This window comes from Nylanderia fulva, unplaced genomic scaffold (assembly GCF_048542155.1).
Source record: "Nylanderia fulva isolate GAGA-0341 unplaced genomic scaffold, ASM4854215v1 Scaffold38, whole genome shotgun sequence".
Taxonomy (NCBI): Eukaryota; Metazoa; Arthropoda; class Insecta; order Hymenoptera; family Formicidae; genus Nylanderia; species Nylanderia fulva.
Window position 1 is genome coordinate 927196 of NW_028190455.1, and position 27017 is coordinate 954212.

At 43.2% G+C, this 27017-nt stretch overlaps 2 protein-coding genes across 4 annotated transcripts in view; one reads left to right on the forward strand and one right to left on the reverse strand.

Annotated features, from left to right (window-relative positions):
- LOC114930373 (uncharacterized) overlaps nucleotides 1-20387 on the forward strand; it is a 37007-nt gene extending 16620 nt beyond the window's left edge. Inside the window, exons 4-11 of one of the 3 annotated variants that reach the window (XM_085485577.1) lie at nucleotides 746-841; nucleotides 955-1092; nucleotides 5735-5817; nucleotides 5965-6095; nucleotides 6990-7155; nucleotides 11171-11240; nucleotides 13194-13434; nucleotides 15593-15657. In XM_085485577.1, coding sequence (XP_085341703.1) covers nucleotides 746-841; nucleotides 955-1092; nucleotides 5735-5817; nucleotides 5965-6095; nucleotides 6990-7155; nucleotides 11171-11240; nucleotides 13194-13386 — 877 coding nt within the window. In that variant the 3' untranslated portion in view covers nucleotides 13387-13434; nucleotides 15593-15657. Of the gene's footprint in view, nucleotides 1-745; nucleotides 842-954; nucleotides 1093-5734; nucleotides 5818-5964; nucleotides 6096-6989; nucleotides 7156-8913; nucleotides 9074-11170; nucleotides 11241-13193; nucleotides 13435-15592 lie in introns of all 3 variants that reach the window. The other 2 variants (XM_085485575.1, XM_085485576.1) reach the window with 2 other exon arrangements.
- On the reverse strand, nucleotides 18489-26877 carry LOC114933546 (uncharacterized). The gene is given in 5 exon segments (XM_029306181.2): nucleotides 18489-21761; nucleotides 21881-22700; nucleotides 23202-23435; nucleotides 23437-25719; nucleotides 26146-26877. Coding segments are annotated over 5 exon segments (5271 nt in total). The 3' UTR covers nucleotides 18489-20559.
- Nucleotides 26878-27017: the final 140 nt, after the last annotated feature.

Below are 27017 nucleotides of genomic sequence, written 5' to 3' on the forward strand. Positions count from 1 at the left end.
CGCGGAGATGTTTTTTATCAAAAAATTTGACAACACAATCAATTTACAAAAAGACACGGATAATCTAAATATTGTTTACGATAAACTAATAAAGGTCGTTTAGTTTGATCGAAGTAATGAGTATATAAAGAGCTTGAAACCAACACAATAATATAGTTAATTGTTTCACATTATATTACGTCACATTTTAAGATCAGAAATTAAGTTTCTATATAGAAAGTTGTGTTTTAGGTAGGATACATATTAATGTGTGGAAATAATTATTGTTACTCAGTTACTTTTTAATTAATTTTTTAATTTTCTAATAATTGTCATTATTATAATTTGTAGCACTTGATAAGGGCCGAAACCCATGGCCGAAACGTCGTGAATATTAAATAAAGATTATTAAATAGCCAGAGTTGGTTGATTAAAGTACTACCATTTTTAAATATTTATTTTAATACTGCCTAATAAATCTTTTATTTGAAAGAAAGAAATATTTATTTTGAAAAGGATTTTTTATATCAAATAAATATTTTTCACACCAAATCAATATTATTGGTTACAAATGATTTATTAGGCAGTATTGAAACAAATATTTATTAATTTAATTTTTTTCGATGTACGAAAGTGGATCGATCAGTTTGCGAAAAAATTTCGGTAGCCGCGACTTTCTAATATATCGAAAAAATATTTTCCGTGAAAAAATATTTCTCCCGCACATACATATATGATGACGACTTGTAACGATAAATATTTACAGGCACACACCGAGCATGTATCCCATCTCGCCGGCAAACGCCGGCTTTCGGAGTCCGTATCCCACAAGTTTACCCATCACGAGTTCCAGTTTATCAAGGTCAGTAAAAGTATGCCTCGTATTGCGAAATAGCGCGAGATAGCGTTATATCAGCGCACGACGACGAAGATGAGACTCTTCTCGATTCATAGACTCTGCTCTTGATCTTTCAGTGATCTCTACCGGTTTTCGCCGACGAGCCTCATGCCACCGCATCCAGGTCTCAGTCCGCACGCACACGCGTTGGCGTCGCACGCGTTGGTGTCCTCGGCGCCGAAGGCGGATCACTCCACCCTGGATCACAATCACAGGTTCGTTGTTCTCACAGTATCTCTCTTGATATCGCTGGCGACATCTGAATACCCGACACCAAAACCGAGCATCGATTATCCCTGTGTGTGTGTTTATATGCTCTATTGATGCACTCCGTATCATCCCCTTCATCCCTTTTATACGGTGTCTCTTAAATCGAATCAGTGAAAATGTTACTAATTAAGCAGTGACGCAAGATTTGAAGATTAGTTAATATTTCACATATATATTCTGTTAATTATGACAGCAAAATTTTACTGCAAATCAGTAATAAAGAATTTTATATTACTTTTTTTATTTAAAAAATGTGATAAATTCATAAAAAGTGAACAAAACTCTTGGTCAAAGATTCAAATATTCTTTAACAAAATATATTGTAAAATTTCAAATGTAATATAATAATGTAAAACATTTTTTTAATATCAAAGAAACAGCCAATTATTACCAATTGATTTTTTTTCAGAAGTCTGTATTATATAAATGAGATCGTTACAAGTAGTAACTATTCACTGCCTTTCACTAATTCCATTTAAGAGAAATTCAATTATGCTCCTTTCTTTCATTTTGTGCGAATCGCTCGAAAATGAGGTCCACAAAAGTCCCAAAATGTTTAATGCAATAATTTACGAGCAATTCACGTTTACGCTAACAACCTCTAACGATCGATTACCGTGTTGCTGGTTATTACAAATTTTACGTCCCAAAAAGAGAAAGAGTGTATGAGAAACATATATATATAAGAAAGGGGCTATAATCTTTGGAACAAAGATGCATAAACTTTTTGCATTAATTTTTTTAACTCAATTAAAGAAATTACAGAAGAATTTTATCTATATCGTCGCCGATTAATTTTACATTACGTGGATGTAATTAAAATTCATGCATCGTCTTTTATTCGCGGACGGATAAAACTCATCATGAGGAAGAATTTGCAAGTCGATAAAATGAATATTTGTATAAAAGATCCTTGCGTAAAGAAACAGATTAAAAAAAAAAAAAAAAATTTTAATGGAAAATAATCAAGCGCAAACAACATTTACATACAGGATGTAGAACTCAGTATTCTATTGTGGTAAACACTTTTTTTCATTATAAGGAAACATTACGCTCGCTGGATAATTAAAAATATGTATAATAATCTTGGAAAAACAATTAGAAACGATTGAGGAACATATCTAGCGAGAGTTGCGAGATTGCATCGCAATTCTCAATCATGGAATGGCATTTTCAATCAGCAGTTTATCCAACCAACAAAGAGGAATTCCATCGATCGCCAAACCAATATTCCGCCTACGGATAACCGTTCATTATTAACTCAACATTATCTATTATCGGACGGTGTTCTGCAAGGATTCCCCTACTTCCTCCAGCTGACATTTATCCTCCGGATGACAGCGCTGGATCTTCCTGACCGCCCCACGATCGCATGCCGATTCAGCTCAGTGGATTTCCACCCCGCCGAATACGAGAACCAACTCCGGCGATCGATAATAACGCCTGAATAACGCTGACAACTGCAAGATCGGGGGTGGTCATGTACCAGCATGGCGCGTCTGCTGATAAGGAAGCGTCGCGCCGGGGGTGAGACACGGATAGTTGCGACGCGACGACCGTAGGGGGTAGCACGTCCCGACCTACCCTCGTGCACTCTTCACTTTACCCTTCCCATCGACGTCGTCGGGAGAGCGTGTATAACACTTATCGAATGATTCTCTCCGCACAGCGTCTGCGCCTGTTGGCTGCCTCGACGCCGCCGCTGTTGCCGCCGCCGTCGCCGCCGACGCCGCCAGTTATGTATTGATCATTACCCTCTTAAACAGATTTCTAATTTACATTAGTACCCGGACGATCGCCCGCCCCGCACCCGCGTGGTGGCATACAAAGGCGCGTGGCCGCGCGCGATACTAGCCGCACTAGATATATATACGTCGCGCGCAAGTGCGGGACGTCATGGAAGACCAGCTGACGCGGCGTCCTGGTCCATCGATGGCGCATCCACGAGGCTAACTGCTAATAGCATCCCTCAACTTTCCGGACACGCGTTTGTACGTTTATCTCGTCCCGGGTAGAGGGGGAGGCAACCATCGTGTGCTGCCGCATCAGTGACACAAAAAGCCTTCCATTTCGCGGTAAATCGCGAAGACTCCTCGATGTTGGTGAATAAACTTTCGCGGATGTTGTGTTTCGCGGAGATGGATTAGACGCGTTGAGAAAATTTTTCCTTCAATTTTTATTCGGGAGTCAGCGCGAGTGCAGGCATCAAAGGTCACCGCTGTTGACCGACTAGAGTTTTCACGCGTGCCAAGCTTCTTCGGGAGGGGATCGCTAGTACCCGAAGGTTCCTTCGAGATTCGAAGACCGATCTTAAGAAGCTTATCCGTCCTGTCAGCTCGCCGCATCGCTGACGAGTGGCAGCAGGACAGTTAGGGTTGATCAGCGGTCGACGACAGCGCCGCGACGACCCGCGAAAAAAAGAAAAAAAAAAGAAAAATAGTCGCAGCGGCACGCAGGAGAGAAGGCCCACGGAGAATGCGATATTCGCGTCCCCCCCACACGTTCTTGGAATTATAGAACCGGCGGATGGTAGGGTTGTGTCTCCGATCGAGAGCCATGAATCGCGATGATGCCATCCTCGCGCAACCCTGCACCACCGTCGTCCCCCTTCCTCCTCGCGCAACCTCCCCCGGCCGCCCCCAGACTCGCCGATAATCAATCGTCGTAACACCGGTCGGTGGTGATTCCGCTGACGCCAGGAACGAGCGCGGCGTTTGAGACGCGACGGAGAGGCAAGGAAAGAGAAAGAGAGAGAGAGAGAGTCAGAGACAGAATTCCGAGCTAGAATACGCGAAAGACACCCCCAGCTTTCCGAGAAACGCGAGGAGAGAAAAGAAGGTGCCGCCGCGTCGATCGAGAGGAATTTTCGTGCGTGCGTGCAAACGTCAAACGGAGAATCCTGACGAGAGGGTGCGTTTTCGCGATACGAGGCGCGCTATAGTCGTCGGCGTCGGACGAGAGATAGACGGGGGGAGGGGTGTTTGCTGGGTATACAGGGGGGTTTGGCGGCGGCGGAAGGGAGACGCGGGAGAGCAAAGAGAAAGAGAGAGAGAGAGCGAGAAAGGGCAGAGAGGGTGGTGTACAGAGAGAGCCGGAAGGGAAAAAGAGACGGAGAGATATGACGAATGGGTGACCGTGGGATGCCGCCCCTGGAGACATTTCACCGCACGAATCGCCGGGCGACGAAGTCGCATCAACGACTGGCGCTGCTAAAGCGAGACGAGAGCGAGGCGGGAGCGGGCGGGTGTGTGTTAATGTAAAACGACAACGATAGTGCGACGAGGCGATGACGGGGCCGTTAGGAGGCACGTCGGACGACGTGCGGACAACGACGTGCGGCAGACCACGGCTACGTACGTCATAACATAACGGGGGCTTCCGGATATACGCGCGTATAACGCCACAGCAGCAGCGTCTGATGGACCGCCACGGACGGCGTGTAAGTGTCGCCGTGTGCGCCACCGCCGCGTACGTGCTGTTTACAAGTCTGTGACCGGTTTACCGAGCCCCGCTTCACGCGCTCGCTATATAGCGCGAGCACACGAGGATGTGAATGAGACAGGAGAGTGTCGACGGCTCCGGACCAGAACGAGATTATCTGTACCTACTCTACCCGGAAGTACGATATGTCTGTGCTTCCCCTGTGTTAACGTTAGAGAATAACACACGGAACGAGATGAGGTCAAGACTCTCTACTAGCGCCGAGTGACATTATCTCGGAATGACAGTTTTGTTTCGTTTGCTACTGTGATAATATCTCGAATAGTGTTAGCGCCACGCGACAGGTGACGAAACCGTTTAGGATCGTTCCATGGATCGTTTTGGATCATCTCGGCGGTGTGGCCGCGAGTAAACACCAGGCAGGCCCCGTATGTGGCGATGGAGCCAGCCGAGTGCCTGGAGCCGCTGAATTTGGTGATCAAAAAGGACGACACTGACGACAGCGGGCCGGAAAGGATCGCGGAGGCGTCGATCGACGAGGAGAAGGACGCCGTTCTCGCGGCCGAGGAGAACGCGATCGAGGATAACATGGCGATACTCCAGGACGCGGTCAAGTCCGCCGAGTCCGGCGGTTTACCAGCCGCGGATCACAAGCTCCTGACCGCGCTCTACATGAGCAGCCTCATGCAGATGTCGAGTCTGAGCGCCCCGCGCAGCATCGCGCCGCCGCCGTACGGCGCTAGCCAACAGCAGCAGCAGCAGCAGCAACAGCAGAGCTTCGTTCAGCTGCTGGCGATGGTGGAGGCGCGACACCGCATGTGGCAGCAGATGAACTGGCCGCTGCCGCAAAACTTCCTGAGGAATCCGCTGACGTTACCACCGACCGCGCCGCCGTACTTTGACGGCGCGACGACGACGCCGACGCCGGCGCCGACGCCGAACCTGACCGACCAGCTGTCCCAGAACGCCGCGCCGACCTACCCCCTATCCTGCGCGAAACCCGAACCCCTGAATCCTGAGGCCAAACAGTCCTACTTTAATAAACGGTACACGCGATTGATGTGCGAGGGAGTGTTTATTATATAGAATACGAATGCGCGGGCTCTCTCACTGAATGCTCAATCTTTTTTTTTATGCCTGTTGCAGGTCTACGATAGAACAGAAAAATTCCACGTCGTTACCTACGGACAACGCGAAAGCCCAGGATACGGGTCAACAAAACAATCAAGGTAAGAATTACGGTTCACCCGCAGGTAAAAAAAAAGGAAAATTAGGGTGACATACGTGGATAAGTCACTATACACATACGGTACGAGTTATTTATTATTTAAAGCTCTCATTGCTCTCACTTGATCTTGACGCTGTGATTTTGACAGATAAAAAGAAACCCCATATAAAAAAGCCTTTGAACGCGTTTATGCTGTACATGAAGGAGATGAGGGCGAAGGTTGTAGCAGAGTGTACCTTAAAGGAGAGCGCCGCGATCAACCAAATATTAGGGAGACGAGTGAGTAAAAATTTATACTTTGATTATTTTATCAAGTCTTTAAATAAATTGTTCTACATCAGAGTTCATTCACGAATCTCGATGTCTCGATGTTTATTCAATGTTTCACTTTCATCATTTATCGAGTATCATAAATCATTTTTACACAGAGTGTATCATCTTCGATGTGTGAGCTTTTATCCAATAAGATTAAATTATCACGCTCTGATGTAAGAATAATTAAGATATGCGAAAGTCAACATTCTCTCGCAATAGAGAGACAAGATTGTGAAAATATTTTGAATACTATTTTTAATTTCTCCTAAATTTATTTGCTCGAGATTAATTTAGAATAAATTATTGAAAATAAATTCTGCTTGTAAAATAACAATTCAATCTTCGATTTCCTTTACGTGAACTGAATACAGTAACTAGTATATTTTTATCGAGTATCAGTACAATTCTGATTCCATACCATTCGGCTGATAGACGAAGAGAAAATGTTGACGACGATCGCTTATTGAAGATTTTGAAACGAGTTTTACATTCTGATTACTGCATGCATCTTAACGCTTTTATCGAGCAAATAGTTTTACCGGGCTACCAATCGGAGCTAACTAACCGTACCTACGTAGTATCTCAGTACGAATAGAGCATTGTAGGTGGGATCTAAGGAAATCTCGGATTCGCCTTGATAAAAAAAATGCTGTGACACGAAAAGGGAAGGGCCGAGGGGTGGTTTTTGCGGGACTCTTGGCGATGATAGACGTGTCGCTAATGGTAAATAAGTTGGTTTGAGCGAGAGGAAGGGAGAAAATATGAAAGAGAGAGAGATAGAAAGAGAGGGAGGGAGAGAAATAACGGGGACGAGGTGCACGAGGCTGTGAATCTGAATTTTGGGGGTATGACACGCAGTGGCACTCGCTAAGCCGGGAGGAGCAGGCGCGGTATTATGAGGCGGCCAGGCAGGAACGCCATCTGCATCAACAACGATATCCCGGCTGGAGTGCCAGGGATAACTACGGATATGGCAGCAAGAAGAAGAAGAGGAAGAAAGAGCGCTCCGCAGATCCCACCGGAGGTACCACTTTCCAGTGCTAGAACAGCAGGCCCTATAATAATTCATTATATAATAATTGCTAGTATAATACCTATACTGGTTGATTGAAACGATCAAAGTCTCTGTGCGTTTCTTTTTTTGTAACTTTCGTTTTTTATATACAATTTTTTTCATTTGTTATGATTTTCTGGCATTCACTCTTTTTCGTGCAAAATATATATATATATGTATATATATATATAAAATATATATATGAAATATATATATATTTATCGACATATATATCTTTCTCTTGAATATTTTATATATATGTACATATATTGCATATATGTATATTTTTTCGTTTTTCGAAAACTGAATTGGATTGGATTGTCTGTGGGGATTGTGGAATGTGGCGCAGCAGAGAATTGAAAAGAAAAAAAAAAGAAAAACGGAAAAGTTCAAAAATAAAAAAAATATAAGAAACGAAAATCTAAAAGATACGGAGGAAAAATCAACGCGGACTCTCGCGCAGCATGCGATCGTATATAATTTCTCTTTTTTTGTTATCTGGCCAAACTCCCTAAAGCGGTATTCGTTCTCCGGTGAGCAAGAAGAAATGTGACGAGACGAGTTAACGTCACTGATGATGCGATAACGAGAGCGAGAGTGAAAACCAAAGCCTTTAGGTATGGGTTGTCTGGTAGAGCCCGGGGCCTGTCCCGCTTTTTCTTCTCTTTTTTTTCCCCCGGTTTCTCGCCGCGGGACGACATCTGCTCGCAATCGCTTACCTCCCAAGACGAGTCGCGCTCGCGGCGATTTAACGAGAAACTGACAATGTGTGTCTCGCTTCCTTCGAGAAATTCATTCCTCTTTCTTCTCCTCCCCTTTCTTTCATTCCTATTAACAGCCACTAGCTTACCTGAAACGAGCGTCTCTTTCGGGAAGTGATGGCTTTTCGTGATCAAGTCTCGCAATAACTCCTTTGCAGTCTCACAATCAGTGGCGTGACTCATATGGAGAGGAACTGGGACAGATGGCGAACGGAAATACACTGGAGGAACGTTTTGCGCTTTTTTTGTTGTACGGAATGCCTCAATAGCGCCGAAAGGATTGAAGGACAGTGAAATATAATTGAGCTATCCTGCAATGGGCAAATAATTGTCTGATTGATGGCACATTTATAATTCTCAGTCTTCCAGTTGCGCACATTTAATAAATAAATGTGAAATTAATAATAAATAATCATATAAAATATATATATATATATATCTTTCAGTGATCGCGAGAGTGTACACCAGCTGCGTACGACGTCCCTTAAGGAGCGTATTTTCTTCAGTGTATATAGCCGTGCCGACACTACCCTTTCACTCTTTCACGCGTGCTACAGTAAATTTCCTCCCATCCGCCAGCGTATTCTCTATCAGACACCCTGTATACTTTAGGTTCTTAATTATCGAATATAATATCGACGAATAGCGGTGCGACCGAGGGGGAGGGGACAACCTTAGGCTGTTCTTCTAGCACTTTAAACGGAAAGTAGGGACCCCAGTGTTACTGAAATGCTATGAGGCAACGATTACAAATAAAAGTATATAATAAATAGATAAAGAGTAAAATGAAAAATTTCGAGCTATAACTCCGACTCTTTTGAGCCAATATTTTTTTTAACGCAATTAGGGTGGCGGCAGTAGCATTAGTGAAAAAATTTTTTTTCTTTCCTTGATTAAAAATATTGTTTAGTCGTACACACACGGTTCATGCACAATTACAAAAAAGTGTTTGGTTCTCTCTCGGTAGTGGCACGCGCTAGGGCGAGAGGAACAGGCCAAGTATTATGAGTTGGCGCGACGGGAGAGACAGTTGCACATGCAGCTGTACCCTGACTGGTCTTCCCGCGCAAATACCAACCGAACTAAGAAGAGGAAGCGCAAACAAGACACAAACAGTGATCCTGGAGGTACCCACATGCCTCACATCCACACATTCTTACAATCCCCCCCCCCCCCTCAGTCATAAGAAGGAAAGAAAGCCCCTTGCCTCCTCCACCCCCACTCATTATTACATATACTGTTATATTATACATTCTTATATTGCTACACTACATTATGTTGCATGTTTCCCCCCATCTTAGGGGTTTTGGGTCGATATATTTTATTATATATATTATATATATGATTATATGACTATTATATTATATTATACACACATATACACATATACACGCATATACGTTAATATATATATGTATATATATATATAAATGTGACTCCATTATATATACATATATATATATAATTTTCTCATATAAATCGCGAAAGTACGTGCGTACTTATGTATTTGCAATACACCCACCGGGAACACCTGACATTTACACACACGACACGTAAAACATACATCAGAGACAGACACAACGCATCTTATTATTAATTACGTATACAACTTTGGGGACGCTGGCCATCTTGCATTTTTACAGGGACCTACTCCGCAATCAGACAATCCTGAGCGTTTAATTTTCTCTCAGCCTTTTCGTCTTTTTCTATATCTTTCTATTTTTCCCTTTTTCTATGTTCTCTCTGTTTCTTCCTATTTCTGTCTCGATCTTTATTATTGATATTTTGCTTCTTTGTGAATATTTATCTTATACTTTCATTTTTTCTGTTCTTCCATCTTTTTTCCTCTCTGTTTCTTTCTCTCTCTTTCTCTGTCTTTATTATTCTCTCTCACTACCACTCTGTTATACCTATACTTCGACTCTCGATTCGTACGTTTATTTTTCTTTGATCGTTTCAATGTTGCCTGGACCCTTTGATTTTTATTCTAATTTTATTATTTTCGTTCTATCGTCACTCAGTAACTTTCGTTTAATCGAATCACTCAGTTTATTCTCGACTCCCACATACGAAATTTTCGTTCACTAGCGCTCACGCGATAGAGCGCTTACATTCATAATTAATATATATATATATTTTTTTTTTTCGTTAGATAAATTCCGGAAGCTTGTGTTTATATAATACAAATCACGACATTTCAAACGAGTAGATCTTTGATCGTGTTTTTAAGCCGTTTTAACGTTAACGTTGCATGCCATATTTATTATTCGTTTAACGAAGATACGAGTTGTTTATTTTGGAAAATTTAATCGTAAATGTAGAAAAATAATATCTGGGAAAAAATATTTACATCAACATCTCTTATGTTGTGAGTGAATTAATAACGTCTTCAAAAAATGGATTTGCACTGCGGTTTCAAAACAGACGATTCGTATCTTTCTCAATATATATATGTAAATATATATATATATATATTGATATGTGTGTATGTGGGTCCTTCCTTGAAGACTATTGATTTCGTTATATCAAAGTTGCCTGAGATTGAATTTTACGCAGCTATATCTGCTGTAATTCTTCATTCATTTAAACTATTTTCATACAGACTCTATTTTCTTTGACATGTTACATAGCGTCTTCAACGAAGGTCCTACGATATATATATAATCATGGACAACCCTTTGAGATCGAGACCAAATAAATCTGTTTTCGTTGCTTTGAAATTGTGCGAAATAATATTTTCTTGTACAATTTTTTAAGCAATCTATGAATTGCAAAATCAAACATCTGTAAGATCTCAGAAGGTCTTGAAGAGGCCCATCATCTTTGTATCTCAAGGGGTTGTAACCACCGTTCTGTTACACGCATGACTTAGTTGACATTCGTTAAGTTTTGACATTCACCGAAGCATAAGTATATTAAACGCAGAAACTCGAGCACCGATTCACTATATACTAGATTATTTTTGCATTCGATATATCATACACGACAATCCCGCACGGTTTGTCGACATAAACATATATATCATAAACCTGTCATTTCTTTTTTTTCTCTCTCACGTGATCGTAGATTACTTCGAATTGATTTTGTTCACACAACGAAAACGTCAATGTCAATAACGTCATTCTTTTGACAGAATATAGCATACGTCGAATAGTGAAAATCCCTCACTCGTTCGATAATCCACCATTAATCGTACTAATCGTTGCTCCGTTTCCCTTTTCTAGGTAATAACATGAAGAAATGTCGCGCCAGGTACGGATTAGATCAACAGAGCCAGTGGTGCAAGCCCTGCAGGTATGTTTGCAGTGATTTCTCTCTCTAGACTTTGTCGAATTACGCGATTACGATACTTTTGCGATTCGTATGTAAATACGTGCTAAAATTTTTACACAAGTCCGTCTGAGCCTAACAGTGTCACGTCCACATTGACTACTACTTTTTTACCTTATCGTCTCGCTATTAAGATCAAAGTAGATGATGCGGTACTCGCGAAACAACTTTGAAGAAAAAAATCGAATTCTTCTGTGGATGTAACGTCGACTATTTCAGCTAATTAATCGAACAATTTACTAATTTACGGCAAGCGGTACTTTAAAGTCCTTGACGCTTCAAAAGTAATTAGATTCCAAGTTTTTGCCAACGAACATGAACGCGTATAAAAGACTTTCTTCAAGATCGCTCGCGAAGATACCGATCACAATTACGTAGTATCCTCGACGTTCGCCATCTCGTGTCGGTCTCGGACCTCGTTCCCGTCATCCACATGTTACCGTGGAACTTGAAAGAGAGGAGACGCAACCAAACGGTATATCGGTGCCCGGGAAGACGTATAAATATCGATGTATGACGTTAATAGCAGGGTCAAATGTGACTTATACGTTCGCGATGACGGTGTCGCCCTGGGATAGCATAGAAACGAACGAGGAAAGAAACAAAGGAGAAATAAGAGCGCAGCGAGACTGCGCGGCGTCAGAAAATGTGTCTTCCAAAAAGCAAAAAAAAAAATAGAAAAAGGGGATCGAGCACGACCATTCCCAGTTGTGCGGGACGCTGCGTCCAACTTGGCTTGTAAATATCGGTTTTTTGACTAGCACTACTCTCGTAGTTTGTTCGCGACTTTGTCCACGAGTTTGTCACCCGTTTTTTTTTAGCGTCAAATAGTCACTCTAATATGGCATAGCCCAAACGCCCCAACTCCCGGCTGGGTTTGTGAATTTCATGGACCTCATTAAAGGGGCGAGGACAAATTCCGTCGACGGTTCCGTTCGTAGTTCTTGCACGATGAGAGAAAGAAAGTGATCGTCAGATCAAGCGTCATTTGGGTGGAAAATATATAGTCTTTTTCTCTCTCGATCGCTTTGTCAATCTCTCATCACCGCGCGTGCATGTGGGAATGAATTTAGAAAATGTAAAATTTTCGTGTCGTGAAAGCGTGTAAAATTTTATATTGTGCGATTGTCCTCTGACTTAGAATAGTTCTGCCAGGATCGAAATTGAAAAAAGTGATCCTCACTGGAATAACGGAAGCACTTAGTTTGTTGCATTTGAATTTAGCTGATTGCACTTTTTGCATTGAATGCACGTAACTTACAATACCGCCTGTATCAGTTGTCGTTGTGCCTTCGTCGTTGAACGCGTTATCGCGCGGACACCCGAGAAAAGATATCATATTGGAGGATTGTATAACGCGTAATAGATTGTAGAGCAATACTAGCATAATCTACCAAGGTGCGTTATAAATTCTGAATCGTCGCGTTGACACGAACATTTGGGAGACATATTTTCTGATCGATGCAACAGTCGTCGTCACTAGACCTTTCGCCGTCTCTCTTCGTTCCACATTTACTGAAGTTCCTAGTTCGTTCCAACGGGGCCGGCAATAATACTCTACGATCTCTATGATGTTTAAAATATTAAAAATTTCATTTGCAATATTCAAAAAGAAAATATAAAAAAAAAAAAATGTTCTGTAGCAGCTATTTCATCCCCCTCGTATTTTAAAACCTGAAAAATTGAACATAATGTCACGTCCTGATCGCCGGCTCTGTTCTTTCACTTGTCGCGGAGGACGAAAAGTTAGAAAAGCGGTAACACATCCGGTTCGGTTTCCTCCCCTTTCCTCGACACAGAGACACGTGCGTGTGGGTGACGACACGATACGGGTGCGAGATTGAGGTGGGATATTAAGTCGACGATATGTCTTAGCAAGAGTGCGCCCCTTTAATGGTTGGTGGTTGGTTTTGGCAGCCCAGTGGAGCATGGAGCGGGGATGGGCATCCACGCGAGCATAATCCATCACGGTGTGGGAAGTAGCGCGGGGGCAGGGGTCGGGGCTGGAGGTGGTGGAGGGACGGTGGGAACAGCCGCCGCCCCGCCAAACACCAACACTGCCTCCAATGCCTCCTCGCCTCAGCAAGAACCCACTTATGTTAATCTCTAGTCAAGCCTATCGCCTCCCTTCTACTGCAACACTTCTTCTTAAACAGTGGTCAGTCCCGACTTTGAAAACCTACGGGTCCCCGTTGGTCCTCGCTATGGTCCCGCTGATGCTGCTCGAAAGGAGACGCGTATACTTTGCTGTACTCACTCCCGTGCGGGTACCAAAAGGTCTCTTTTTTTCTGGTACCTGGACGGGGGGTTCGCGCGGACCAGATATCATCGTGAAAAAATACGAGCAAAGGTGCCATAGCGAGCGACATTGACGGTGGCCCGTGTGATGCTCGCATTGTTTCTCATTGTTGTGGCTCTTTACAGCTTATTATTGTTATTTATTTATCCTCTCGTTTAGTTGGAATTTATTCAGTGTTGCCCTTAGCATGGCTGGTCTGTATAATATATACATATTATATATTATATATATTTATATATATTACATATATATATCTACGTACATATAACAGTTATTTGCTCAGATTTCGGAACGTTGTTTGACATATATAGAAGGTTTTTATACATTTTTATTTTTTTTAGCATGGCAGAATTCGTACGATTTAAGATCGGATGGTTGTGTTGTACGGATGTGTTCTTTTTTTCTTTTTTTTTTTTTGTTTATCTTTAATGTCTAATCATTTCTTTCTTTTGTAATTTTTTTCATACGGATAACGTGTTTTTATATACATATAATGCGAATAACCACTCGAGGCACTTCCTTCGAAAAGAACTGCGCTGGCTGACTGCGTAGAATCGTATTTTTTAAATCGAAATTTTGCACATTTTCGTGTTAATCAAAGTCTCAGAATGGATTTCGAACAACTGCAATATACTTTTAATATTATTTTTATCTTTATATATACAAAGGCATTTATTATTAAAAAAAAAAAGAAAAAGAAAAAAGAAAGAGTATTTTATCTCTCGATATCTTTGAAAGAATATGACAATTTGGGAGAAAATTACAATTTTTTAAACAAAAACAATATACATATAGCTTTTAGAACTCTGAAGGAGATATGTTGCAATCCAGACTGAGATTTTCAAATACCGTCCGTTGTCGCACACTGAAAGGAGTAGTTCAACTTTCGTAAGTTTTGTGCAACGCTTTGAAATTCGCACAAGTGTGACTGCGAATTTGACTAGCATCCTCCGATCGTTCTCGACGGTATACGGCCGACGAGAAGCTAACTGATTCAGCTGAGAGATAAATAATGAGAGCCAATGGCAGAGCGGCAAAATATGTCGTCTCGACTGCGAAGCAGTTCTCTAGACGAGGTCGGACAGGCTCACTTATGAAAATTGTGCAGTAGCAAAAAAAACAAGCCTATCTCTTCCTCTCGTCATTTCGAAATCTACTACTTTGTCGATGTCCATCTTTGTGTTCACGCGACTGAAAAAAAAAAAAAAGAATTTTTCTTTGAACTCTTTATAATTGGACGCGATATTATTCCAACTAATTCCAAGTTCCACGTAACATTATACAGCTTTAGTGCGTCTCGTTAACATAAATTGGCAGTCTTAAATCGACAGATAGCGTGTGAAGAAAGAAAGAGGAACCGCGCGAAATTCTGCGGATCTGCGGATGATCAACGATTTCAATAGATGCCCCCCCTCCTGATGGCATTTCGATTGAGTTTTATTGTTTCGTTACCACGTTGTATAAATTTCTTACACGTTATGCTTGTTACGTCTAAGGATCTCTTGAGCATGGCATTTGCGAGCGAGTGATCAGTGTCGAGCAATTCAAGCATCGTCAGGCGCACAAAGATCGTCGTTTACTCTGGCAAAGACCGAGCAGAGAATTTATCAAACTCGAAAAGCAAATTTGTGCGTCTGACTTTGCGGTGATGACATGAGTGATGGCATGTTTTTTTTTTTAGTTTGTAACAATTCTAGATGTATAACATATTTTTTCACGGACGCATTTCCAACAGTGAGGATTTTCTACCGAGCAGAGATAGACACGTGTTGAGATTCAAATTAAAATTAATTTAAAAATTGCCAAGTTGTAGTATCAGATTTGTCATTCTAATAATTTATCGTAAAAAAATATCTTGTTTCACGAAATTGTAAAACATGAACAAAAATATGCAGCATATGCTATCAAAGTAAAAAGCAAGATCTCACAGATGGAAATTGCTCCGATCGATATTCTTGACGTTAGCCCCCGAGCCACTTGGACGACCACGTACTAATTTCTCGATTGTTATTTGCAGACGTAAGAAGAAATGTATCAGGTACATGGGGGAGGGAGGAGACGGCGATGGTGAAGCCGACGGCGAAGTCGAGGACGATCACTCGGAGGACAATCTGGGCAGCGTAGGTGAGGCGGGAACTCCTGAGGACGACGAGTCCCTCAGCAGTCCCGGAGGCTTGTCCGCGTTGTCTAGTCTGGCGAGTCCTTCGCTGGTCTTACCATCACCCTCGAGTCTGTCCAGCCCGTGTCCGTGTCCGTTGACGCCCCCGGTGGCGCCGCCGCCCCTGTCGAACACTGGTCAATCGGCGCACAATCAACCAACGACGACAACCGCGGCGATGGCTGGAGCGGCGGTGACGACGGCATCGGCTGCGGCGACGCAGCAACCAACCCCGCAAACCCATCGCAATCCCGTCGGCACGAATCCTCACGACATCAATAATCCGCTCAGCGTGAATCAGCTGACCGGGCAGTGTATAAAGAGTGAGCCCGCGCCCTCGGGCCCTTCCAATCCGGCGATCAGCGTCACGTAGCCCCGGCCGGACCCACATGACCGAACTGTTGCTACATGCGGTGTCATCTACGGGGTCCGTCTACGTGTGCACGCGATAAGAAAGCCGGATGACGAGGTGATGAGAGACTGGCGAATGAGAAAAACTTTCCCACAATCACGAGGTTTTCACTTTTAAGAGAGGGGTTTTTGTTTCTCCGCCGATCTGATCAGGAGGGACCAGATGATAGGGATTCAAGATGAGTTTTAGTACTTTTAAAAAGAAAAACTCTCAAAGATAGTCCGAGGGTTCCGCTCATGATAGTAGTTGATCGTGCTTCGCTCGTGGGGATCGAACGCGATCTGCGGGGTTTGTTATGCTCCAGATCCGGCCACAAGGAGTCGTCGATCGCCGCCTCGTCATTGTGATGATGGTGTTGCCTTCGGTTGTTTTCTCCTGGCACAGCCTCGCTCTTATGCATTCGCCGAAGTATAGGTCATCCAGTGTCCCACATACAAATTCGGGAACTTATTCCCGATCAAGACATTATATACATGTGTAACAAACGAAATAAAAACAAATACGATGCAAAAATACTCAGGACCAAGTTTTTGACTGTAGTCACCCGCTCGGTAAAGAGAAAGATATGTGAGCGAGATGCGTAAGCGTGAGAGAATATGTATGCGTGCGTGCGTACGAAGTTAGGAAAGAAAAAAAGTGCATGTCCAGATAATAAATAATATGACTGAAAGAACAGACTCGTTGGAGATGCACGTGACGCAGCTTGTAGTCCTTGTTACGTTGTGATGCCAATGACTGAGAGGTCATGTTCCTGTGCCAGCTACTATACTCTAGAAAAGTAATTATATCGCGAACAAGTAGCTAAGAGCGTAAGACGGAAGAGTTGAGAGAGAGCGCCGTGAAAAAAGAATGAAAGAAAAAAAAACAGAATGTAAGTCGACGCGTGCGCGATGCGTTTTATTGTCATTTGTTTATTCGACCTCATCTCTCACACATAGGTATCGAAATATCTATTCTCTATGTATATGTAATTTGTTATTTTTTTAAAAGTCTATACAGTGCGGTTGATTAGCGTGTAAGATATCCTTAATAATCCGAATCCCTGCTCACTCTACTCGAATATTTTTTACTCTTCATTTTTTTATACGCGTTCTTTTCTCTTCTTCATTATAATGGTTTATTGGAAATGATGCAGTGACATGGTTTTTATATCATATTTTTGCGTTTTTTTCACGAAATATAACAATACTATCATATTTATACGTACTAATATTAATATTAGTAATAAAACTTATTATTGTTAATATTAATATTATTAATACGTATAAAATAAAACTATCTCTAATATGCTCTGTCATTGCTTTTACAATTCGATTTAATTTATCGCTCGTGATTTTAGTCGTCAATCGATAAATTTGTGCGACAAACTTTCGACTGAACAAAGACAATAACCGCGATAAATAAAAAAAATATATAGGAAAAGAAAGAGAGAAGACAAAGAGTCGAAAAACTGATACAAGTTTTTGTTCAAAAATCGAGACAACTTTTTGAGTCGTTCGCAATCAGTATTCAAAAAATAAGGTGCTTTGAAAACCTATGATTATCTCGTACGCATTTGTTTCTTCTTTATATTCCTGTTTCTTTCTTCAAACGAATAATTCCTGCTTCTCCTTTACCGATCACTCTTATCTATTAACATGACATAATAGCGACGTATACGATTATAAAATTCGTCCGATTCGAAAATTAATATCAATTTGTAGAGAAATATGTATCTCTTTCAAATTGTTTTAAAAAAAAATATTTTTTATTGGAACAATCACGCGCATCTTTTGACAATTATTGGATTAAAAAAAATTATATAATTATATTTTCTTCTGTAAAACAGAATTTTAATTTTATTCGAATGTTTTTATTTATTTTTTTTTTTTTTTTTTAAATTTTTATTTCACATTTGCGATTCCGAATATTAGAATAATGCGTATTTTTGTCGTTGCGCAAAATAATGTTATATTTTATCGATGATTATTTCCACGGTTTTTTTCATATACCTTTTATTAGACATCTTGTTTACCGCGGTGTAGTGTGCAAATATGAACGAAAAGGTTCTCTGACAATGGACAGAAGTGAACAAATACCTCAAGATGCGAGTTATCGTTCTAAAAAAGTTTTAACGCGGCAGCGAACATTTCGAATAAAACAGAGGTGCGTTAATTGTGCGAGAAAAGATTATCTATTTTATTCTCGCTCGTTTTAATATTGAGACTTCTCTTGCTAGTTTTTAAACTTTTTTAATTTATATTTGATAAATTCAATATTTGATGTCTAATCACTGTAAATTCGATATTTTATTTTATACAAGAAAAAACGTAAGAAGCCTTTTTAAATATTTTTGCAGCAGAGTTGCTTTTTGCGATAATATTTTCAAGAATCTTGAATCGCACAATTTCAAACACGTCGAGTACATATAATCGCAAACACACATTGTTTAGAGATTGGTTCTGTTTTGTTGTGCGATATATATATACACACACACATATTTCGGTGCAATTTTAATCTTCCTTTATCATATTATAAAAGGTCAAAAGAGGAAAAGCACAACGTAATGGGTTCTTTACAACAGTTCTTCTGCGAGCGTTCGTTTTCAAGGGGAGCATAGTTCTCTCTTGTATATAAAGAAAGAAAAATATGTTTTATAAGGTGCATTTGTTGCGACGCATGGGAAAGTGCAATGAAGGTGCCAACGACAGAGTGTCGAAATCGCGCGCGTTTGCACGTCGCGAGACGGAAACGAATATGTTTTCTTTTTCCTCTTCTTTCCCTTCCGCAATGTGTTCTTTCTTCGCCTCCCTTTTCTTCCTTCTTTCCTTTTTTTTCATCCGACTGAATCGCACGCTGTAAAAACGCGTCGCTGAGTATAGCAGCAAAACTAAACGTGCCATAACAACATTATGCCAATATTAATAATAATACGCATATCGTTTTTCTCTTTTTTTACATTACAATCCATTCGACCTTGTTCTGTCAGTTGCGAAGCGTCAAGCGACATCGACGCGAATTTGCCCTTCCTCGCTCCCTCCGTCCTTTTCGTTCGTCCTCTTCTCGTTTCAGCCATCTCTCCTTTCCCTAACTTTTTCGCTTCTTCGTTTGTCGATCGAACTTGTTACACACGACTGAAAGCGGCATTTAATCTTCTTTCGAATGTAACGCATCTCATTTTCATTGAACCTTCCTCATCGAACATTATCGAATCAGAAATAAAGCGAGAAAACGAATTCACCTACAGTATACGAAACTCCTAGAATTTAACGAAGGAGTAACGTGGATTCTTACAAGTACAAGAACGTTCGATCGAAAAGTCGAAGTAGCTAATTACTTATCATCCACAACTTTTTCCTATCCCTATCTATCTACCTGCTTACTCATCGAACAAGTATGGGGCAAGGACGACCAGCGACGTCTCACAAGAGACCAGTGCGAGAGAAAAGGAGGCGGACGGAGACTTATCAATCATTACTGGTTGAACTGACAGACGAGAAAACTATTACGAGAAAACAAGACTCGCAAAGTCGTGCGATGTTTGAATATTGTATGCGTGCTTGTATGCGATACGGTGAGGAGAGCGACGCGAGCAGTCTCCTCGACGGACAAACTTCAGAGATGAAAATTCGCGAAGATATCCCTCGAGGAAAAGTACTCTCGCTCGCGTCTCGCTACCTCCCATTTCACTTTTGCTAGAAACGAGACTACGTCGCGTTAGGTTTCGACAGCGGACTATTCAGAGACGCGAAAGTGTCTTTGCGTCTTTGAGGACGCGTATTAGGGAGAAAGAAGGAGAGAGACATATCTCCGGGATGCAGAGTAGAGATGATCCTCGGCGGGCAAACTCGCTCGATACGGCCTACAGTCCGCTCGAGAGGAGATAGTATCGAGATTCGCTCGCGAAGTCCGCAAGTCGTAGGAGACGACACTCCTTTTCCACGGCGACGGCGACGAGAGGACGATTAGTCTCCTCGAGCCGACCCGTCCCCGATTCGGTGCTCGTGTCTCGCTTCAGAAGAGTGGTTGTACTATATTGTAAAGTATCAATCGACAGTTCTCAACTGCGTTGTACAGTGTTTTCTAAGTATCTAGGTTGATAGCGTGTAATTGAGAAGAAAAAAAGGAACATTGTATTTACACTAATAAGTGATCTGTATCAAATTCATTCTCGTATAGCCTGTACTCCTACTCATGTAGATGCTAAAAGTGATTTGTGTCATAAAGAAAACCTATAAATAAAATTAGCACTTTGAGAACGTTGTTCGGCTGTGTGTACTTAATTCTTTCCCATTCATTCATCTTTCAGACTACAGAGTATTCTAGGAGATACTTTATTACAGGATTATAAGGAATATTTTCTTTCAGCAAATTTCACGCATATTGAGGAACTCTTTCGTGTTGCGTCTACCACGTATAAAAATCTAAGACCTCGTCATTGTTCGCACTTGGGTGGACAAACGTCCCGCGCATTCGAGAAGAAATGCAAACGCAACACATTGATCGCGTTCAACGTGTACACGTTGGGCCGTTTGAGATTGCAGTTTGCCACGAAGATTTCGGCTATTTTCGCAACATTGCTGCACCTGAACAAACAGGCGGCCCCGTCGTAGGCGGGTTTGCCCCGATCGTTTCTCGCGCACGGATCGAACATGTAAAATTTCCCGTAGTGCTGCATCACGGCTACTGCTAAATTGGTCGTGTGCAGTATCCCGGCGCAATTAGTGCGGAAAAATGTAGTTAACGCTTCGGACAGGTCGAAGACGTGGAGTATCCCGGCGAAGGTATGATTGTGAACGTGAACAGTGGTCCGGAGATCGCCCACGATGAACACGTTGAGCAGCTCGCTGGGCGAGAGATTCCTGGCGTTCACGCGAGCACGACGAGCGCTGTCCGAGTATAACGAATCACCGTGTCTGAGAACGGCATCGATCAGCTCGGGCGTCCACGTGGACGGCACGTGCAGCAGTCCGACTACGATCGCGACCGCTGCGATCGCGGTGCTCTGGTGACCCCTGTTTCTCAGGTCGAAAGCGCGATGACACATGTGCAGCTTGCCCCGCAGAATATCAAGGTGTTCCTCCACGATGACGTACTGGCTGAGCGGTTCTACGTCCAATGTAGCGATCTTCTTCGCGGACGTGATCGTGAGTGGTGAACTACGGTCCAGGTGAAGCCGGAAACCAGCTGGACACGGCAAGGGCTCTATCACGGCAGTCTTCATAATCACGCGACAGATCTCAAAAGGTTCGTATCTGTCACGTTCATCGATGCTTGCGAAGATTGCGTCGTACAAGGGTTCCATGCAGGCAAACCACATCGTGCACGAGGTTCCACGAGGATCTGGCAGACCCTGCTCGCTTTTTGCTCTAGGATCGTACATGAAGTAGACACCTAAATCCTTCCAAATAGCGAGCATATTTCGATCGATCATCAGAATGCCGGCGCGGTTGTCCTGGAAGAATTTTCGTAGACCTTCAAGTAAAGTCGGAGATGAAGGTTGAATTGCGTTCTTGTCTTTATTGATCTTTTCCGTCTCTTCTGGTTTCTTCTTTTCCTCTTTCGCATCGAGAGCCGCAGCTGTCACCAGACCGCTCACAGTATCAGACTCAATGTCAGCAGTCAGCACGTTGACACCTTCGGAGAAATATTATAAGAATAAAATTGTACGTCAACTTGTATCAAAAATAAATACACCAAAATGCTATTGAACTACCAATCGATTATTTTCAATAATGACCACGAGAAAAACCCACCAACATAGAATACTCTGATAATATCCTTCGGTTTCAACCTCGACTTGGTCGGTCTCGCTTTCCTCGTCTCCCGATGAACTGCGCTGCCGATCGCCAGGATCTCGTCCATGGTTTTCTTCGTCCAGGTCACCGGGCTCTTCACGATCGACATGCCAAGGGCGACGACGCAATTCGCCGCCGTCTGTCGATTGCGCAGCATTTCGGGGAAGATCTCGTCGCCCTGATGGTAGCTGCCGTGAAGAATCGCCCGGGCTTCGCCTTGCAACTTTTTATAAGCGTTCAAAGGCGGCAGATTCGCCGGTCGAATCGCCGGACTAGGATCGAATCTCCACGGTTTGTCCTGATCCAGCACGTCGATCGCGGTGATTCGATAGTCGTCCGTCGTCCCCAGATGACGCAGAAGATACTCCACGAGAAGACCGGCGTCTCTGAACCTGAATATTCGTGGTACCGTCATCGCGTTCTTATTAGTGGACCAGTCGGGTATCAGGACATAGTACGCGTTCTCCATCTTCCACATGGCGATATTTCGATTTCCCCGCGTGATCAACGCGCCGGCGTTGTACTTGTCGAAGAAGTTGTCGATACCGGTTCGCAGATCCTGAATCTTGAGCGATTTCCCGACAAGATTACCCGCTTCAACGCAATCCTTGATTGTTAGAGCAATGCGCCGATTGGATAGGAAGAATTCGCTGATAATCTCGTTCACCAGGGGTATCGAACCCGCACCCAGTCGCTCGACGCATTTCGAGTGCAGTTTGTCCCCGGTAACGATAACTTCGTCAAGGATGGACGGCGTCCAGTATTTCGGCTGATAGACCTTAATTTAGTTTTCACATACATGTTTTTGCATAATCTTATTTCTTCTTCAATCGATTCCTTATTAATTATACATTAATATTGTAAAAAATTTATTTTTTTATAAAAGATGACTTTTTTCCAAGGAGCAATTATTTCTTTTGATGTTGGATAATAAAGCAATTTGATAAAATAATATTCAATATAAAAAAATTACAGGAAACGAGTTCTCTTCCTCTGTTAAATTGTCAATCATTTCGTATAATTTTTGTTTGATTTAACTTTAGAAATTTTAGCAGATCACAATTTCCGAAAGTTTGAGAAAATGAGATTAAGTAAGTATAGAAAGCATGGACGTCCGCAGGAGGCATCTGCCGTTGGAATCAGTAAAAAATTAAGAATTTATGCATATTTAATATTTAAAAAAAAATGAAAATAACAAAGAAAAAAATGAAGAAAGAACAAAAAATTAATTATGCCCCCTTCTGAAAAAAAAATCCGGACACTCATGATAGAAGGGTACCTTGGAGAAGACGACGGCTATCGTAGCAATAGCTGCGCTCTGTTTGCCACGATTTTCCTCGTCGAATCTTTCATCCGTCATGGCGACGTTACCGTTGATGCTCCAGACACCGTCGGCGAGTTTGGGAAAGTGGTGCCACAGATCCTCTCCGGAGGTGGTCTTTTTCACCCGTCGTGCCTCGGCCACTCGCGTTTCGTACGCGTTTTCGAGCGTGACGGAGTCGATGACGAAATCAGTCGTCCTGTTGCGCGACCTGCCGAAGAACGTCAGCCAACGAGGGGATGTCGGTGAACCACATCGTCGCCGCGGCTGCATCCTTGTTCCCGGGTTCGCCGCGAGCGTTTCTGCCTCTAGGGTCCATCGTAAAGAACACCTCGCCCTCTTTCCAGATCGGCATCATGATGTTACCCTGACGAAACACTCCCATCGTATTGTCCTCGAAGAACTGCTGCAGCAGCCCGGTCACGTCCGTCGTTTTTCCGACGATAGACTGCTCTTCGAGACCGATCGATATTCGATTGACACCTATAGTGAAGTCTTCCATAATCTCCGAGGGGAGAAGATAATTCCTAGGCGATTCCTCTTCAGTTTCCGCTTCGGGCAGATTTATTAGACTCTCGCTGGTGAGTTTGTCACCAATCCTCAGGATGTCGTCCACGAGCTCGGGATACCACAGATGAGGATTGTAAAGCTTAGTCATAGCCAAGGTCGTCAGAGAATTGGCGGCCTGCTGCTTGTCCCTTGTTTGCTGCCTGAAGGCCATCTTGTTTCCCTGCTCGATGGTGCCTAACAACAGAGCGCCGGTGTCCCCTAAATTGGAGTAATTGTTCAGATCCGGCTTGATTGGTGTTTGTTTATCCACCTCGATCTCCTCGTCCGTCATTATCGTGCCGATAGATACGTTCTTCAGCTCGTGTATTGTGAAATCGGTATTTTTTAAATCCTGCCCAGCGTTTTTCTTGATGAGGTTCGCCAATGTCGAAAGATCCAATATACGGACCACGCAAGCAGAATTCTCTACGTCTTCTGCCACCGACGATTGACCCAGGTGATCCCGAGGATTCGGATCGAAGTAATAGTAGAACGTTTTCTTATCCTCGTCTTTCACGTCTTCCTCGACTTTCCACACCGCCACCGAGAGTCTTCCCGTTTCGACTATTCCGTACTGTTTGTTCTGGAAGAACTGACGCAGTCCTTTCTCCAAATTGAGCAGCTCAGAATCATCCGATGCCAATAGATCGCCGACGACCGCCGCCTCTTCCACGTCGATGGTGACTTTTCGATTTTTGACGTACAAGTTCCTCTTCAAATCGTGTACCAGAAGCGGCCTTTCGACCTCCTCTTCTATTTCAGCGGGCTTGCACCAGTCATAATAAGCATCGCCATCCCTGATTGCTTCGTCGACAGTCTCGCTGGTCCACTTCTCTGGTGGCGTCTCCCACGCGTTCACCAGAGCCACCACCGGTATGGCAAGACCCTGAAGACCCTGGTTCTCCACCTCGAACAACTCGTCCATGTTCGAAATTTCGCCGCGCAACACCCACGTCTTCCCCGCCATCCCGGGCTGAAATTCATTCCAAGGTCGAGTGCCAGCCAAATCGTCCGCGATCGCGACGTGTCTGATCGTGAATCGGTCGTTTTTCCTCGCCGGGTCGACGTTCTTCAAGATCAGCGCAGTCAATGAGTTGATGTTGGGAAGTCGAATCACGCAACAACTTCCTACGTCCTTCTCGTTCTTCGCGATTCTGACGCCGACGTTATTGCAGGCTTGAGGATCGAATAGATAGTAACAGTCGTCCTGGCTCCAGATCGCCACCGCCATTGATGTCGTCTCGATTACGCCCTCTTCATTCACCAGAAAAAATTCTTCCAGCCCCTGCTTCAGATTTAACACCGATGGCACCTTAGAATTCAGCGTGCCGATCACAGTGATCAGGTCCACGTCTACCACCAATCTACGGTTATTCACTTGGAGCCTCGCGTCATTCAATTCCGCAGCCGTCATCGTCTTTATAGTCGGTTTGTTGACCTTGACGCTAGCGTAAAGCGAATCACCGAGCGTCAAAATCTCATCCAGCTTCGAACTCGTCCATGTCTTCGTCGGGTGCACCTTCTTCGTGGCGATAGCCGCCACGCAATTGGCCACGTTCTGGCTGCCCTTACCTTCGTAGATCTCGCTGCCCTCGTGAGTCGAACCATGAAGAATCGCCGTTTTGCCGGGCAACTCTATGAACGTGGACGGCACGTTGACGCGTATGTCGTCGTAGGAATAGCCGGTGTCGAAGTGATTCCGGCTGACCAGCGGCTCCGCGGCGAAGTGACGATCGATGCTGTAATTCGAGATGACGATTGACAGCGGCTCCTTGCGTATCCTCGCGAGTGCGCGCGACCTGTCGTCCTTGGGCACCGGTTTCGTGCAGTCCGTCTTGTGCTCATTTGACGGATCGATAGATCGCAATACGCTCTTCCGGATCATCGGCAGATTTTCGGGTAGACGATCGATGAAACCGCGACCGATCTGTGTTTTTTCTCCATTTTATTCAAACTTTCTTTGTCTAATTTTTTTTATTCTTACAAAAAATTCTTATATAGGATGTGTTTCAGAATTTTTTAATATTTTTTAAAAGTTTCTTTAAATATATAGATTCTCTGATCAACTTAGAGTTAATTCCTTCTTAGTGAAAATGTTATTATTTTTTCATCCTATATATCTTTGCAAGCTTCAAATTAAAATTTTACTAAAATGCATTCTTAAAATTAATTAAAGAACGAAGTTTTATATAAGCTTGCTCTCTTTTTAATGAAAAGTGATGCTCGATCTCTCGACATTAAAAAAAATCATCTCCAAATATACCAGAAAATCTGTTATTAAAACGACATTCGAAAGCTTTAAAATAGTCGATATATCAGCCTCAGAAAAAAATAAATTATCTGCTATCCTTACTTCCTTGGCGTGTAGCACGGTGACCTTGTCGATGCAGTATCGAGAGTCGTAGCGCTGATCCAGATTCTTCAGCAGGTGATCCGTCAGATCATTCACGCATTTAAATCTCATCAGGCAAGCCGTACCATCAGGACGACGCAGACCGGTCTCGTCGCAGGAAACTGGGTCGTAATACAGGAAACTTTTAGCACCGGGAAATTGTCGCCAGACCGCGACGGAGGTACCCTGGGCGGTGATCACTCCCGAATCGTTGTCTCGTAGAAACTTGTGCAGACCCTGGGCGAGATCGGAGCAACCGATTGATCCGCTCAGGAGATTGCCGTGGATTCCGCTGTCCTCGATGCCGACCAGAATCTTGCAGAGACCGACGTAGAACTCGTTGTGCACCCAGTCGGTCCTCAGGTACTCGTCGTCCTTCAGCCGCGTCTTCAGGGCGCTCGCGCGAAACAGTCTGTCACCGTGTTCCAGCACTTGGTCCACGTGATCCCTCGTCCATTCCTTCGGCTCGAATAGACGTCCGTAAGCGACAGCCACTACCGAACACGGTGCCGCTTGTCGTCCGCGACTTCTGTACTTGAACCAAGGATCGCTCATCGCACGAAAACCTCGAAGGATGAACGAATCTGGCGTGAGAACCCGAAAGCGATGCCATCGTTTCCCGAAATCGTGACGAGGCGAGATCCTCCCTTTTCCTTCGGTACGACCTACGTCACCTTCGCCGACGTTCTCCATTGCCTTTGATCTGCAAGATTGGATCTCTCTTGATATCTCTCGTGCTCTTCATACATTTTATTTCAACTAATTCGAACACACATATTTTTTCTTGTAAAAGTAGAGAAGTTAGTTTGCAAGAGATTTATGTTACGTGAGAT